A 14,069-nucleotide genomic window follows, 5' to 3' on the forward strand; every position below is an offset into this window, starting at 1 on the left:
AACACAAAAATTTATAGAATATATAGGCAAAAAATTAAGAATGCAGTAGACTTAATACCACTATCAGCCAACTTGATCTAATTGCATTTAGGACCTTCCACTACTCGAAATCAGAATACACATTCTCCTAAAGTATACACAGAACATTTACAAAAATATACTATATACTGAAGCATAAAATAATTATCAGTGAATTTAAGGGAATTGAAGTCATACAAACTATGGTTTATGACTACAATGAAAATAAATTAGAAGTCAATAATACAAAGTTATCTGGAAAATGCCAAAATATTTATAAATTAAATAACATACTTCTAAATACCCCATGAGTCAAAGAAAAAATAAAAAGGAAATTAGAAAGTATGTGAAACTGAAGGAAAATAAAAACATCACGTATCAAAATATGTGGGATAATGCTAAAGCATTGTTCAGAGAGATGGTTAAAACAGTATACACCTACGTTAGGAAAGATGAAAGGTCTCAAATTAGTAACTTCAGCTTCCATCTTAAAAAACAGAAAAGTTAGTGAAATATATAGTAAGCAGGAAAAAATTGAAGTAATAAAAGTTACTGTGGAAAACAATGAAATAGAATAAAAAATCAGTGAAGCCCAAAGCCAGTTGATTTGTTGAGAAAAAATAAAATAAAATTGATAAACCTCTAGCAAGGCTAAGCAAGATAAAAAAGAGAAGAGACAAAATAAGAACATCAGGTATGGTGATACAAGTATCATTAATGCTTCTACTGCTATAAAAAGGATAATAAGAGAGTATTATGAACAATTTCATGCCAGTGAATTTGACAGATTTGCTAAAATGGTTAAATGGTTAAATTTTTAAAAGGCAAAGATACCAAAGCTCACTCAAAAAAAAAAAAAAGATAAACTTAATACCTCCAAGTCTCTTAAACAAATTGAATATGTAGTTAAAACATCTTACCATTAAAAAACTTCAGGCCAGATAGATTCACTGGTGAATTCTACCAATCATTTAGTAACAATTTAACATTGAATTCTTCTAGACTTTAATAACAATTTAACATTGAATTCTCTAAAAAAACAGAACAGGAGAAAACACTACCCAACTCATTCTATAAAACCAGATTTGCTCTGATATCAAAACAAGACATAAACAATACACAAAATCTATAGTCAAATGTCCCTCATAAAAATAAATGTAAAAATTCTTAACAAACATTTAGGAAATATCACCCACCAATATGCAAAAAAGATAATGCATCATGATTACATGTTGGGGGTTCATCCACAGGCAAGATTGCTTCAACATTTGACAATCAATCAATGTAATTCGCCAATTAAAACATTAAAGAAGAAAAAATATATAACATCTCAATAATGGCAGTAAAAGAATATTACAGGGGCGCCTGGGTGGTTCAGTTGGTTGAGCATCCAGTTCCTGATTTTGGCTCATGTCATGATTTCATGGTTTGTGGGACTGACCCCTGCATCGGGCTCTTTGCTGACAGCATGGAGCCTGCTTGGAATTCTCTCCCTCCCTCTCTCTCTGCCCTTTCCTTGCTCCCACATAAATAAATAAACACTTGGGGAAAAAAGAAAAAATAAATAAATAAATATTACAAAATCTAACATACAACAAACCAGTAACAGAAAGGAACTTTCACTTGGTAAAGAACATGTAAAAAGACCTATACTTAACTTTATACCTTATGCTAAAATTATGCTTTTCCCCTAAGACCAGAAATAAGGCAAGAGTGTCTGCTCTTATCAATTCAATAGAACACTGAACTGGAGAGCCCAGCCAGTGCAGAAAAGACAAATAAAAGAAAGAAATGATGTTGATAATGGAAAAGAAGTAAAAACTCCTTATTTGCAGATTACAAATAGAAAATTCTATGGAGTCTACAAAAAAAAAGCGTTAGGTGTAATAAGGAAGTTCAGTTAAACTGTGAGACACAAATTCAGTATGCAAGACATCAATTGTATTTCCATCCAACTTGAAAATGAAATTAATAAGAAAGCAATTCCATTTACAGTAGCATTTTTATTTTTTTATTTTTTTATTTTTTTAATGTTTATTTTTGGGAGAGACGGAGACAGAATATGAGTGGGGAAGGGGCAGAGAAAGAGGGAGACACAGAATCCGAAGCAGGCTCCAGGCTCCAAACTGTCAGCACAGAGCCGGACGCGGGGCTCAAACCCACGAGTTGTGAGATCATGACCTGAGTCGAAGTTGGACGCTCAACTGACTGAGCCACCCAAGCGCCCCTACAATGGCATTTTTAAAAGGAAACAGGTAAATTTGATTAATAAATGCATAAGACTTATAGACTGAAATGACAACCTATAGACTTAAAATGACAAGATATTGCTGAGAGAAATTAAAGAAGACTCAAAAACTGGAAAAAAATATATTCGTGGATTGGGAGACTCGATGTTATGAAAATGTAAATTATTTGCAAATTGACTTAGAGGTTCAATGCAATCCACAGTAAGCCTTTTTGTAGAAAGTGAAGAGCTGATTTTAAAATTGATATGGAAATGCAAAGGACCCAGAAGAGGCAAAACAACTTTGAAAAAGAAGAGCAAAGCTCAAGGATTTGCACTACCTTACTTTAAGACATATTATAAAGGTAATAAAGAAATCACGTGGTATTGAAATCAAGATAGACAAATAGATCAACAGAACAAAATAGAGTGTCCATAAACAGACCTTCACATATATGATCAATTGATTTTCAACAAAAATGCAAGGTAATTCAATGAAGAAAGCATGGACTTTTCTAATCATAATGCTAGACCAATGGGGTATGTACATGCAAAAAAGGAAAAAAAAAGGACTTCAACACATACCTGCACCATACACTAAAGGATTATAAACTTAAATGTAAAACCTAAAATTACAAATTGTGTAGGAAACAGAAAATCTTTGTGACCTGAGATTAGGCAAATATTTTTTAAATAGGACACCAAATTCATAAAAGAAAAAAAATTAAGTTGGACTTGATCAAAATTAGGAACTTCTGCTTTTTTAAAAAGAACTGCTTTTTGAAAGAAATTGTTAAAGGGAATGAAAAGATAAACTACAGACCAGAAGAAAATATTTGCAAACAACATATATGTTAAACGACCTACCGTCCAAAATATATAAAGACTCTCAAAACTCAGAAGAACAACTCAATTCAAAAATGGGTCAAAGATTTAAACAGATATTTTACCAAAGAAAATAAAAAGTTGTCAAATAAGTGCACTGAAAAATTCTCAACATCATCAGTCATTAGAATTATGCAATTCAAAACCACAATAAGGTACCACTACACACACTTATGTCCAAAATGAAAACAAGACTGACCATATATCAAGGGTTGGCAAGGATGTGGAGCAACTGAAACTCTCATATGTTGCTGCTGGGAGTGTAAAAGTTATACCATCTTGGAAAACAATTTGACAGTGCCTTTAAAATAAGTTAAAACATACATCTACCAAATAGCCCAGTCATACTCCTAGGTATTTAACCATAAATATGAAAACATGTCCATACACTCATTTGTACATGAATGTTTGTAGCAGTTTTGTTAGTAATATCCCAAAACTGCAAACAATCCAAACATCCATCAATAAATTAATGCATAAACAAATTGTGGCGTATTCATACAGTGGAATACTACTCAGCAATAAAAATGAATGAACCACTGATACATATAACACCATGGTGAAATCTCAAAATAATTATTCTGAGCTAAATACGCCAGACCAAAAAAAAATACATACTCTATGATTCCATTTATATAAAATCCTAGAAAATGCAAACCAAACAATGACAAAAATCAGATTCAGTAGGAGTGGGGCAGAAAGGAGGAAATACAAAGGGGCACAAGAAAATGGTTGGGGACGACGGATAAGCTTATTATCTTGATTGTGACGATGGTTTCACAGGTATATACGAATGTCAAATTTTATCAAATATGTACCATAATATGTGCAATTTATTCTATGTCAATTATACCTCCATACACCAGTTTTAAACATGAATAAAATAAGCACTACTCCCAGAGGCATTTTGGTAGCTTGAGTAGCCAAAATCCTAGGCTTGTCCCTATCTACTTCATCCAGTTATTTATATTGATCTTGTGCCTAAGGGAATAATGAGTAGCACATTGAGATGGATCTAAATGACAGGAAGACAGAAAATACCATTAATTGGCACATCCACTAAATACTATGCAGTGAAACAAACAGAATAATTATTTAAATTTTCTATAGAAAAATTAATTATCAGAACAAAAATGATTTTTGTTTCAATAAAATATAGTAAAAATTCACAGATACTCACCTCTTTGGATAATCTTGTAAAGACATCTCCTCCCCTGAGAAAATCTAGTATTAAATACAGCTTCCCTTCAGTCTGAAAGGCTAATTATAAATTAGAATGTAGTAACAGAACAATCTTAAAGGCTTAACAAGCATAGTATAAGTTTTGATTGATAAACAAATTTAGAGTTTTATCATTAAACACCATCAAGGAATTAAGAATTTGTTCAAATGGTCCAATGTTATTGGGTAACATTATCTCACAATTGAATTTAGTGTTGAAATAGCTATAAACCCCTTCCCAGAACATAATCAACTTTGCATGTGGCTTTACACAGAAATGTCTACCACCATCATTTTCCTGATTTATGGATCAGTGGTGTTCAATTGCAAACTTCCTGAACTCTGCCTCCCTACCTAATGAAAATCTACTAATTCTTTCAAGCTCAACAAAAATGCCAACTCCTCTATTAAGCTTTCCTCTATTAAGGATTTCTCTCTTTTCACATTTCCTTTAGCATCTTTACCCTCTTCTGCATAAGAATTATTTGGTACTGCTTTTGAGATATCATTGTTCTTTATTTATGTCTCTCTTAACTCCACTTTGGAATGTACAGGTAATTCGTTTACATGTCTGTGTTCCCATAGATATAATTTTTTTTTTGAGATCAGAGATCATTTCACCTCTAGAGCCTACTGCATTCAATACAGTGTTTTGCACACAATTGGTATTTACCGATTAATGTCATGTCACCCTAGAGATTTAAGGAAGAGATTTAGGATAACAGGGAGTAAAAGAAAAATGGGTGGACATTTCTTGAGCGTTTTTTATAAAAATAATTTAATGCCTACTTTACTGCATTATTTTTCAAAATTACCTAAGAATTTTTTAAATCTACTGCTACTTTATCTCTTGAAAATTTAAAGTGACATTGTAGAATGTATCAATGATTTAATGATGTATATACCTTTGAATTCTCCAGGAAAACCAAACTTCACAATCTCATGCATGCATTTAATTATCAATGGAGCCATGATTAAAACTCAGAACAGTAGGACTCCAAATTCATGTTCTTTCCATTATACCTACTTGCTTCTTACTGGTATTATTCTCCCCCCAAATATAAGAGAGAATAACTTAAATGGACTAATATACCTACATTGTCCTCTCCAACAGAAGTAGGAAATAAATGAATATACTCATTATGAACAACATGTAAGAAGAACACATCCAAACACCAAATGCTTTGAATAAACCATCACACTTTATAGCCTAAGATCATTAAAGGTACAGCATAGCAGAGTAAAGAAATACTACCAAACAGGTAATCAGAAGATACTATCTTATTACCTTAGACAAGTTAACCAACAGATACAGAAAATACAATTCAAAGCTGGTTATTAATTCTTATTCTTATTTCAGATGAATATGTTTTACATAGTTGAATTATTAAATCAGTTTGAAGTATTTATTTCCTATTATATTATTACTTGAAAGGAAAGCTTAACTCTCTAATTCCATAAATTAAAAAAAAATTACATACCATAGTGTAATTTGACAATAAATGGATGATTTACTTCCACCAGTATATCCCTCTCCATCTTTGTCCGAACTCTGTCTCGAACTAAAAATTATAGAAGAGTAGAATATATTACTCTTCTTTATAAAATTTAAGTAGAGATCTCATAAATAATTCACCAAACAAAAATATGAAAATATAAAATACAACTTTATAAGTGCCTAAATTTGCCTAAATTTGCAGTCTATATATTCCTAGACAGTAATTACCATACTATCAGAAAGCCAACAAATTTACTTTTGATCTAGAGATGGGTTAAAGTGACATAAATAGGTATTTGGTTAATATGCATTTATTATGTATTGGTCTCCAATTGTTCAAATGTGTTTACTGATTAAAACTGAGCAATGTTGGGGCACCTGGATGGCTCAGTTGGTTGAGCAATTGGCTTCGGCTCAGGTCATGATCTCACGGTTTGTGAGTTTGAGCCCCGCGTCGGGCTCTATGCTGACAGCTCTGAGCCTGGAGCCTGCTTCGGATTCTGTCTCTCCCCCTCTCTCTCTACCCCTCCCCCACTCATGCTCTGTGTCTCTCTCTCTCAGAAATAAATAAACATTAAAAAAATAAAAAAAAACTGGGCAATGTTATTGTTATCACAGCCTAGAAGATGGTGTATATATGTGTATCCAAGTGGTTGTGCTTTTTCAGTATGCAAAACCAACACAAATAGAACAGAAAAAAATTAAGAAACTTGAAATAAAATAATATAGCTTAATAAAACAAGTACATTTTAAGTAAAATAAAATGTGTCACTTTTATACCATTAAATTTTTACCAAGGTATAGTCTCACTAAATTATAGTATATGCCAATATCAAACCTAGAAATATCACTTACAGGCTAGAAAACTGTAACAATTACTAATGTTTAAAGAAAACTGAATGTACTCAATTTTTACAAGCAATACACAGCATATTTGTTAAAACAAGGTTTATCAAATTCTATTTTATTAAACTTTCTCATCTTCTACCTTTTAAAGAAGCTTTTTTTAACACCTTCATTGCATAGAGCTGCCCAGCATCAGGACCAGTCTTCTTTCGAACAAGAAAAACCTAACAGAGGAATTTTTTGAAAAAAGTAAAATTCACATTTCAAGACATTCTTGCTATACACATAGACTAGTGCATGTTTCAGGCCCTACATTTTCTCTAATTTTATAAAGATAGATCTTTCTCTATAAATTACACTCTTACTTGATTTTTTTCTCATTTTCGTTCATTTACTAAATCACACTCTCATACATATTACCATAGGAAAGAAAATTATTAAAATAGATGACATGGTCAAGGACTTTAAGAAGTTTGTTACATAAAAGGTAAGCAACATAATGAAGGGCAATTTGATCTAAAGGAACTCCTTTTAAGACCCAAGCTCCTTTTTGTTACCTTAATAAAGACCAAAAAATGATATAACTCTTAGTTTGATATCTTCATTTCTACTTCCTTATTGGTCCATTTTAGAAGTTAGCATACATTTTATTTTCTGTAAGAAATCAGAAGCAATAATATCTGTCTGCCAGGTTGAAGAATCAAGATGGCTAATTATTCCAATACATTAAAGTTAAACTCTTTACTGTTACTGAACAAGCTTAAGTAATAATATCTCACACTTTCAAATTAAAATTATGACTCATTAAAGCTAAGTTTCTAGGGGCGCCTGGGTGGCTCAGTCGGTTAAGCATCCAACCTCAGCTCAGGTTATAGACTCGTGGTTCATGAGTTTGAGCCCCATGTCAGGAACTGTGCTGACAGCTCAGAGCCTGGAGCCTGTTTTGGATTCTGTGTCTCCCTCTCTCTCTGCTCCTCCTCGGCTTGCTCTCTGCCTCTCTCTGTCTCCCTCTGTCTCTGTCTCTCTCTCAAAAATAAATAAACATTAAAAAAAGCTGTTTTTAAAAAGCCTCAGTTATAAAGATAAATATTAATAGATGGAAATTTTACAGGAGTTATTTACTAGTAGTGGGTGGTTTCATTTTTTAAAAATAGTGAAAGTTGTTCACTGCTTTGAAATTAATTATATAGAAACTAAAAAAAAAAACAATAGAACAGATCAATGAAAGCAGGAGTTGGTTCCTTGAAACAACTAATAAAACTGATAAACCTCTAGCCAGATTATCAAAAAGAAAAGAGAAAGGACCCAAATGAATAAAATCACAAATGACAGAAAAGAAATAATAATGAACACCACAGAAATACAAACAGTTGTAGGAGAATATGAAATACAAATATGAAAAACTATATGCCAACAATTTGGGACAGCCTGTAAGAAATGGATAAATTCCTAGAAACAATATAAATTACAAAAACTGAAACAAGAAGTAATCGAAAACTTGAACAGACCAATTACTAGCAATGAAATGAATCAGTAATCAAAAAAATCCAAACAAACAAAAGTTCAGGACCAGATGGTTTCACAGAGTTCTACCAAAACTTTAAATAAGAGTTAATATATATTCTTCTCAAATTATTCTAATAATTAGAAAAAAGAAGGAAAAAATCCAAATTCATTCTATTGGTGAATATTACCCTGATACCAACACCAGACAGACACCACAAAAAGAGAACTACAGGCCAATATCCCTGATACCAACACCAGACAGACACCACAAAAAGAAAACTACAGGCCAATATCCCTGATGAATACAGGTGCAAAACTTCTTAATAGAATATTAGCAAAATTAATCCACAATAGATTTTAAAAAAAAATCAAGGTTGTCTGGATGGCTCAGTCAGTAGAGCATGCAACTATTAATCTCGGGGTTGTAAGTTCAAGCCCCACAGTGGGTGTAGAAATTACTTAAAAATAAAATCTTAAAAAAAAAAACTATCATTCACCATGACCAATTGGGATTTATTCTTGGGTTAAAACAGTGGTTCAATATTCATAAATCAATCAACATATACATAACATTATTAAAAGAAAGGACAAAAACATTACAATCATTTCAAAAGACACAGAAAAAGCATTTGACAAAGTACAATATCCATTCATAATAAAAACCCTCCAGAAAGTAAGGTTAGAGGGAGCAAACCAAAATATTAATTAAGGTCATATATGACAAATACACAGCTAATATCATCTTCGATGGGGAAAAACTGAGAGCTTGCCTAACAAGACAGGAAAATCTACTCTCACCACTTTGATTTAACATAGTACTGGAAGTCTGATCCACAGCAATCAGAGAAAAAAAAAAGAAGAAGAAACACAAGGCATCCAAATTCTTCCTTGCTGGAAGGAATCAAACTTTCACTATTTATAGATGGCATGATACCATATATAGAAAACCCAAAGGACTCCACAAAAAAACTTACTAAAACTCATAAACAAGTTCAGTAGAGTCACAAGATACAAAATGAGTGTACAGCAATCTGTTACATTTCTATACACCAATAATGAAGAAGTGAAAAGAGAAATCAAGAAATTTATCCCATTTCCAATTGCACCAAAACCATAAGATACCTAGGAATGAACCTAATGAAAGAGGTAAAAGATCTGCACTCTAAAAAACTATAGAATACTGATGAAAGAAATTAAAGAGGACACAAAGAAATGGAAAAGCGTTCCATGCTCATGAATTGGAAGGACAAATATTGTTAAAATGTCTACATTACTCAAAGCAATCTACACATTTAATGTAATCTCCAAAAAAATACTACAGTATTTTTCACAGAGCTAGAACAGTCCTAAAATTTGAATGGAATCACAAAAGACCCCGCATAGCCAAAGCAATCTTGAAAAGAAAAGCAAACCTGGAGACATCACAATTCCAGACTTCAAGTTATATTACAAAGCTGTAGTGATCAAGAAACTACATTACTGGCAAAAAAGAGACACACAGATCAATGGAACAGAATAGAAAACCCAGAAATGAACCCAGAACTATATGATCAATTAATCTTTGACAAAGTTGGGAAGAATAACCAATGGATAAAAAACAGTCTCTTCAACAAATGATGCTGGGAAAACTAGACAGTAATTTGCAAAAGAATGAAACTAGACCAGGGGCACCTGGGTAGCTCAGTCAGTTGGGTATCCGACTTTGGCTCAGGTCATGATCTCATGGTTTGTGAGTTCGAGCCCCACATCAGGCTCTGGGCTGACAGCTCAAAGCCTGAAGCCTGCTCCGGATTCTGTCTCTGTCTCTCTCTCTGCTCCTCCCCTGCTTGTGCTCTGTCTCTCTCTAAAAAATATAAAATCAAACTGGACCACACTTTTTTACACTATACACAAAAACAAATTCAAACTGAATGACAGATGTATGTGAGACAGTAAACCATCAAAAACCTAAAGGGGACATAGGCAGCAACCTCTTTGACATCAGGTATGACTAGGTATATCTCCTGAGCCAAGAGAACCAAAGGCAAAAATAAACTACTGAGACTTTATCAAAATAAACGTTTTCTGTACAGTGAAGGAGACAAACAACAAAACTAAAAGGCAACTTACACTGGGAAAAGATATTTGCAAAAGACACATCTGATAAAGGGTTCATATCCAAAATATGAAAATAACTTATCAAACTCACCACCCAAAAAAATAAATAATCCAATTAAAAAATGGGCAAAAGACACGAATCAATATTTCTCCAAAGAAGACATCCAGATGGACAACAGACAAATGAAAAGATGTTCAACACCACGCATCAAAAGGGAAATACATATCAAAACCACAATGAGATATCACCTCACACCAGTCAGAATGGCTAAAATTAACAACAGGAAACAACAGGTGTTGTTGAGGATGTGGAGAAAGGGGAACCCTCTTACACTGTTGGTGGGAATGCAAACTGGTATAGCCACTCTGGAAAACAGAATGGATGTTCTTCAAAAAATTGAAAATAAAACTACAATATGATCTACCAATTGCATTACTAGGTATTTACCCAAAGGATACACAAATACTGATTTGAAGTGATACATGCACCCACCCTAATGTTTACAGCAGCATTATCAACAATAGCTAACTAACGGGAAGACCCCAAATGTCCATCTACTGAAGAATATATAAAGATGTGGCATACACACACACACACACACACACACACACACACACACACAGTGTAATATTACTCAATGATAAAAAATAATGAAATATTGCCATTTGAAAGGACATGGATAGAGCTAGAGAATATTATGCTAACTGAAATGTCAGAGAAGGTCTGATACCATGCAATTTCATTCATATGTGGAATTTAAGAAACAAAAAAAAACGAACATGGGGGTGAGGGGAAGAGAGAAAAATAAAGATACAGATTCTTAACTATAAAGACCAAACTGATGGTTGCCAGAGGGAAGGTGGGCAGAAGAAAGGGTTAGATATGTGATAGGGACTAAGGAGGGGACTTGTGATGAGCACCAGGTGATTTATTTAAGTGTTGAATCAGGAAAGTCTACACCCGAACCTGCATTACACTGTATGTTAACTAAAAGGAATTTATATAAATCTTGAGGGAAAAACAAACAAAAGAAAGAAAAACAGAAGGACCAACTTAATTTCCACTTAGAGAGTATTTAGACCACCAAGTCCCCTCTTTACCTCAGCTTAGTGGATGGTTGTCTTCTTTGCTCTCACCCCAATAAAATTCTGATGTTTTATTCTCTGGAGAAATCTCTCAACTACATGATGCTAAGCACAAACCCTAAGCCTAACAAAATTTAACCCTGACTCTATACCTAACCCTACACCTTACCAATAACCCCTAAACTCTACATCTAGCCCTAACTCTAAACCTAAACTTAACCTCTGGAGAGGTCTCAAACTGCTGGAATAGAGGCACATAGACTCACCCTAATCTTAAACCTAGCTCCAAACCTTAACCCTAACCCCTAACTGCTAACCATTAATCCCAACCCTGACTCTAACCCTAAACTGATGTCTCTGTAGAGGTCTCTGAATTGCAAGATAATAGGCATATACCTTCACCCTGACTGTAACTCTAACCCTAACCCATACCTTAGCTCTAAACCAAACCCTAATCCAAGATCTGAGGAAAAAATTTTGCTATATATATCATATGTGTGTATGAGAAAAAAAGAAACAGGCAAACCAAGAAACAGACTATAGACAGCAAACGATGGTTGCTAGAGAGAAGGTGGGTGGGATGTATGGGTGAAATAGGTGATAGAGATTAAGGAGAGCACTTGTGATGAGCACCAGGTGTTGTATGGAAGTCTTTAATCACTATGCTGTACACCAGTATCTAATATTATACTATATTTTAACAAACTGGAACTAAAATAGAAACTTAAAAAACAAACCAACAAAAAATAGAGTAAATGAATTGCCATAACACACACACACACACACACACACACACACACACACACTTCAGCTAAATATATGGCATTAACCCGAAGCAACAGACTCAAAGTTTTCAGATACCCAATTTCCCTTTTCCTAATCAATATCATGTGGCCAAGAGGATGTCAACAAAGAAGTCAAGTAATTTCATGAATAATGACTCTATTTTATCAGTTTCTTAAAGTAAAGCAGTTCTCAATTTTTTTGGTCTCAGAAATCCTTTACAATCTTAAAAATTATTGACGACTCCAAAGTGTTTTTGGTATTTTTGTGGATATCTATTGATATGTACCATATTAGAAATTAAAAGAGAAAAAGCAACTAGATATTGATTCATTAAAAAATAATAAACCTGCCACATGTGAGCATATTTTTTATAAAAATAACTATGTGGAGTTCCGGAAGATGGTGGCCTAGGAGGACGCTGGGCTCACCGCGCATCCTGCTGATCACTTAGATTCCACCTACACCTGCCTAAAGAACCCAGAAAACCGCCAGAGGATTAGCAGAACGGAGTCTCCAGAGCCAAGCGCAGACGAGAGGCCCAAGGAAGAGGGTAGGAAGGGCGGCAAGGCGGTGCGCGCTCCACGGACTGGCGGGAGGGAGCCGGGGCTGAGGGGCGGCTCGCCGGCCAAGCAGAGCCCCCGAGTCTGGCTGGCAAAAGCAGAGGGGCCGGACGGACTGTGTTCCAACAGCAAGCGCGACTTAGCGTCTGGGAGGTCATAAGTTAACAGCTCTGCTCAGAAAGCGGGAAGGCTGGAGGACAAAGGGAGGGAGAGCTGCTGAGCCCCCTGACGACAGAGCTCAGCTTGGCAGGGAACAAAGGCGCTCACCAGCGCCATCTCCCCCGCCCATCCCCCAGCCAAAATGCCAAAGACAACCAGTTCCTGCCAGGGAAATTGCTCGCTCCGTGCAAACACCCAACTCTGTGCTTCTGTGGAGCCAAACCTCCGGCAGTGGATCTGACTCCTTCCCGCTGCCACAAGGCCCCTCCTGAAGTGGATCACCTAAGGAGAAGCGAGCTAAGCCTGCCCCTCCCGCCCCCGTGCACCTTGCCTACCCACCCCAGCTAATACGCCAGCTCCCCAGCACCAAAAGCCTGGCAGTGTGCAAGTAGACCAGACGGGCCACACCACCCCACAGTGAATCCCGCCCCTAGGAGAGGGGAAGAGAAGGCACACACCAGTCTGACTGTGGCCTCAGCGGTGGGCTGGGGGCAGACATCAGGTCTGACTGCGGCCCCGCCCACCAACTCCAGTTATACACCACAGCACAGGGGAAGTGCCCTGCAGGTCCTCACCAATCCAGGGACTATCCAAAATGACCAAACGGAAGAATTCCCCTCAGAAGAATCTCCAGGAAATAACAACAGCTCATGAACTGATCAAAAAGGATTTAAATAATATAACAGAAAGTGAATTTAGAATAATAGTCATAAAATTAATCGCTGGGCTTGAAAACAGTATACAGGACAGCAGAGAATCTCTTGCCACAGAGATCAAGGAACTAAGGAACAGTCACGAGGAGCTGAAAAACGCTTTAAACGAAATGCAAAACAAAATGGAAACCACGACGGCTCGGATTGAAGAGGCAGAGGAGAGAATAGGTGAACTAGAAGATAAAGTTATGGAGAAAGAGGAAGCTGAAAGAAAGAGAGATAAAAAAATCCAGGAGTATTAGGGGAAAATTAGAGAACTAAGTGATAAACTAAAAAGAAATAATATATACATAATTGGTATCCCAGAGGAGGAAGAGAGAGGGAAAGGTGCTGAAGGGGTACTTGAAGAAATTATAGCTGAGAACTTCCCTGAACTGGGGAAGGAAAAAGGCATTGAAATCCAACAGGCACAGAGAACTGCCTTCAGACGTAACTTGAATCAATCTTCTGCACGACATATCATAGTG

The 14,069-nt window shown here is 35.4% G+C and overlaps 1 protein-coding gene across 3 annotated transcripts in view; it reads right to left on the reverse strand.

Moving 5' to 3' along the window:
• RPS6KA6 (ribosomal protein S6 kinase A6) overlaps positions 1-14,069 on the reverse strand; it is a 241,591-nt gene that overhangs the window by 122,086 nt on the left and 105,436 nt on the right. For all 3 annotated transcript variants that reach the window (XM_058712430.1, XM_058712431.1, XM_058712429.1), the window contains exons 4-6: positions 6,838-6,919; positions 5,833-5,913; positions 4,311-4,390 (exon numbers count right to left, since the gene is read on the reverse strand). In XM_058712430.1, the coding sequence (XP_058568413.1) occupies positions 4,311-4,390; positions 5,833-5,913; positions 6,838-6,919 (243 nt within the window). The remainder of the gene's footprint in view (positions 1-4,310; positions 4,391-5,832; positions 5,914-6,837; positions 6,920-14,069) is intronic.

This window comes from Neofelis nebulosa, chromosome X (assembly GCF_028018385.1).
Source record: "Neofelis nebulosa isolate mNeoNeb1 chromosome X, mNeoNeb1.pri, whole genome shotgun sequence".
Lineage (NCBI taxonomy): Eukaryota > Metazoa > Chordata > Mammalia > Carnivora > Felidae > Neofelis > Neofelis nebulosa.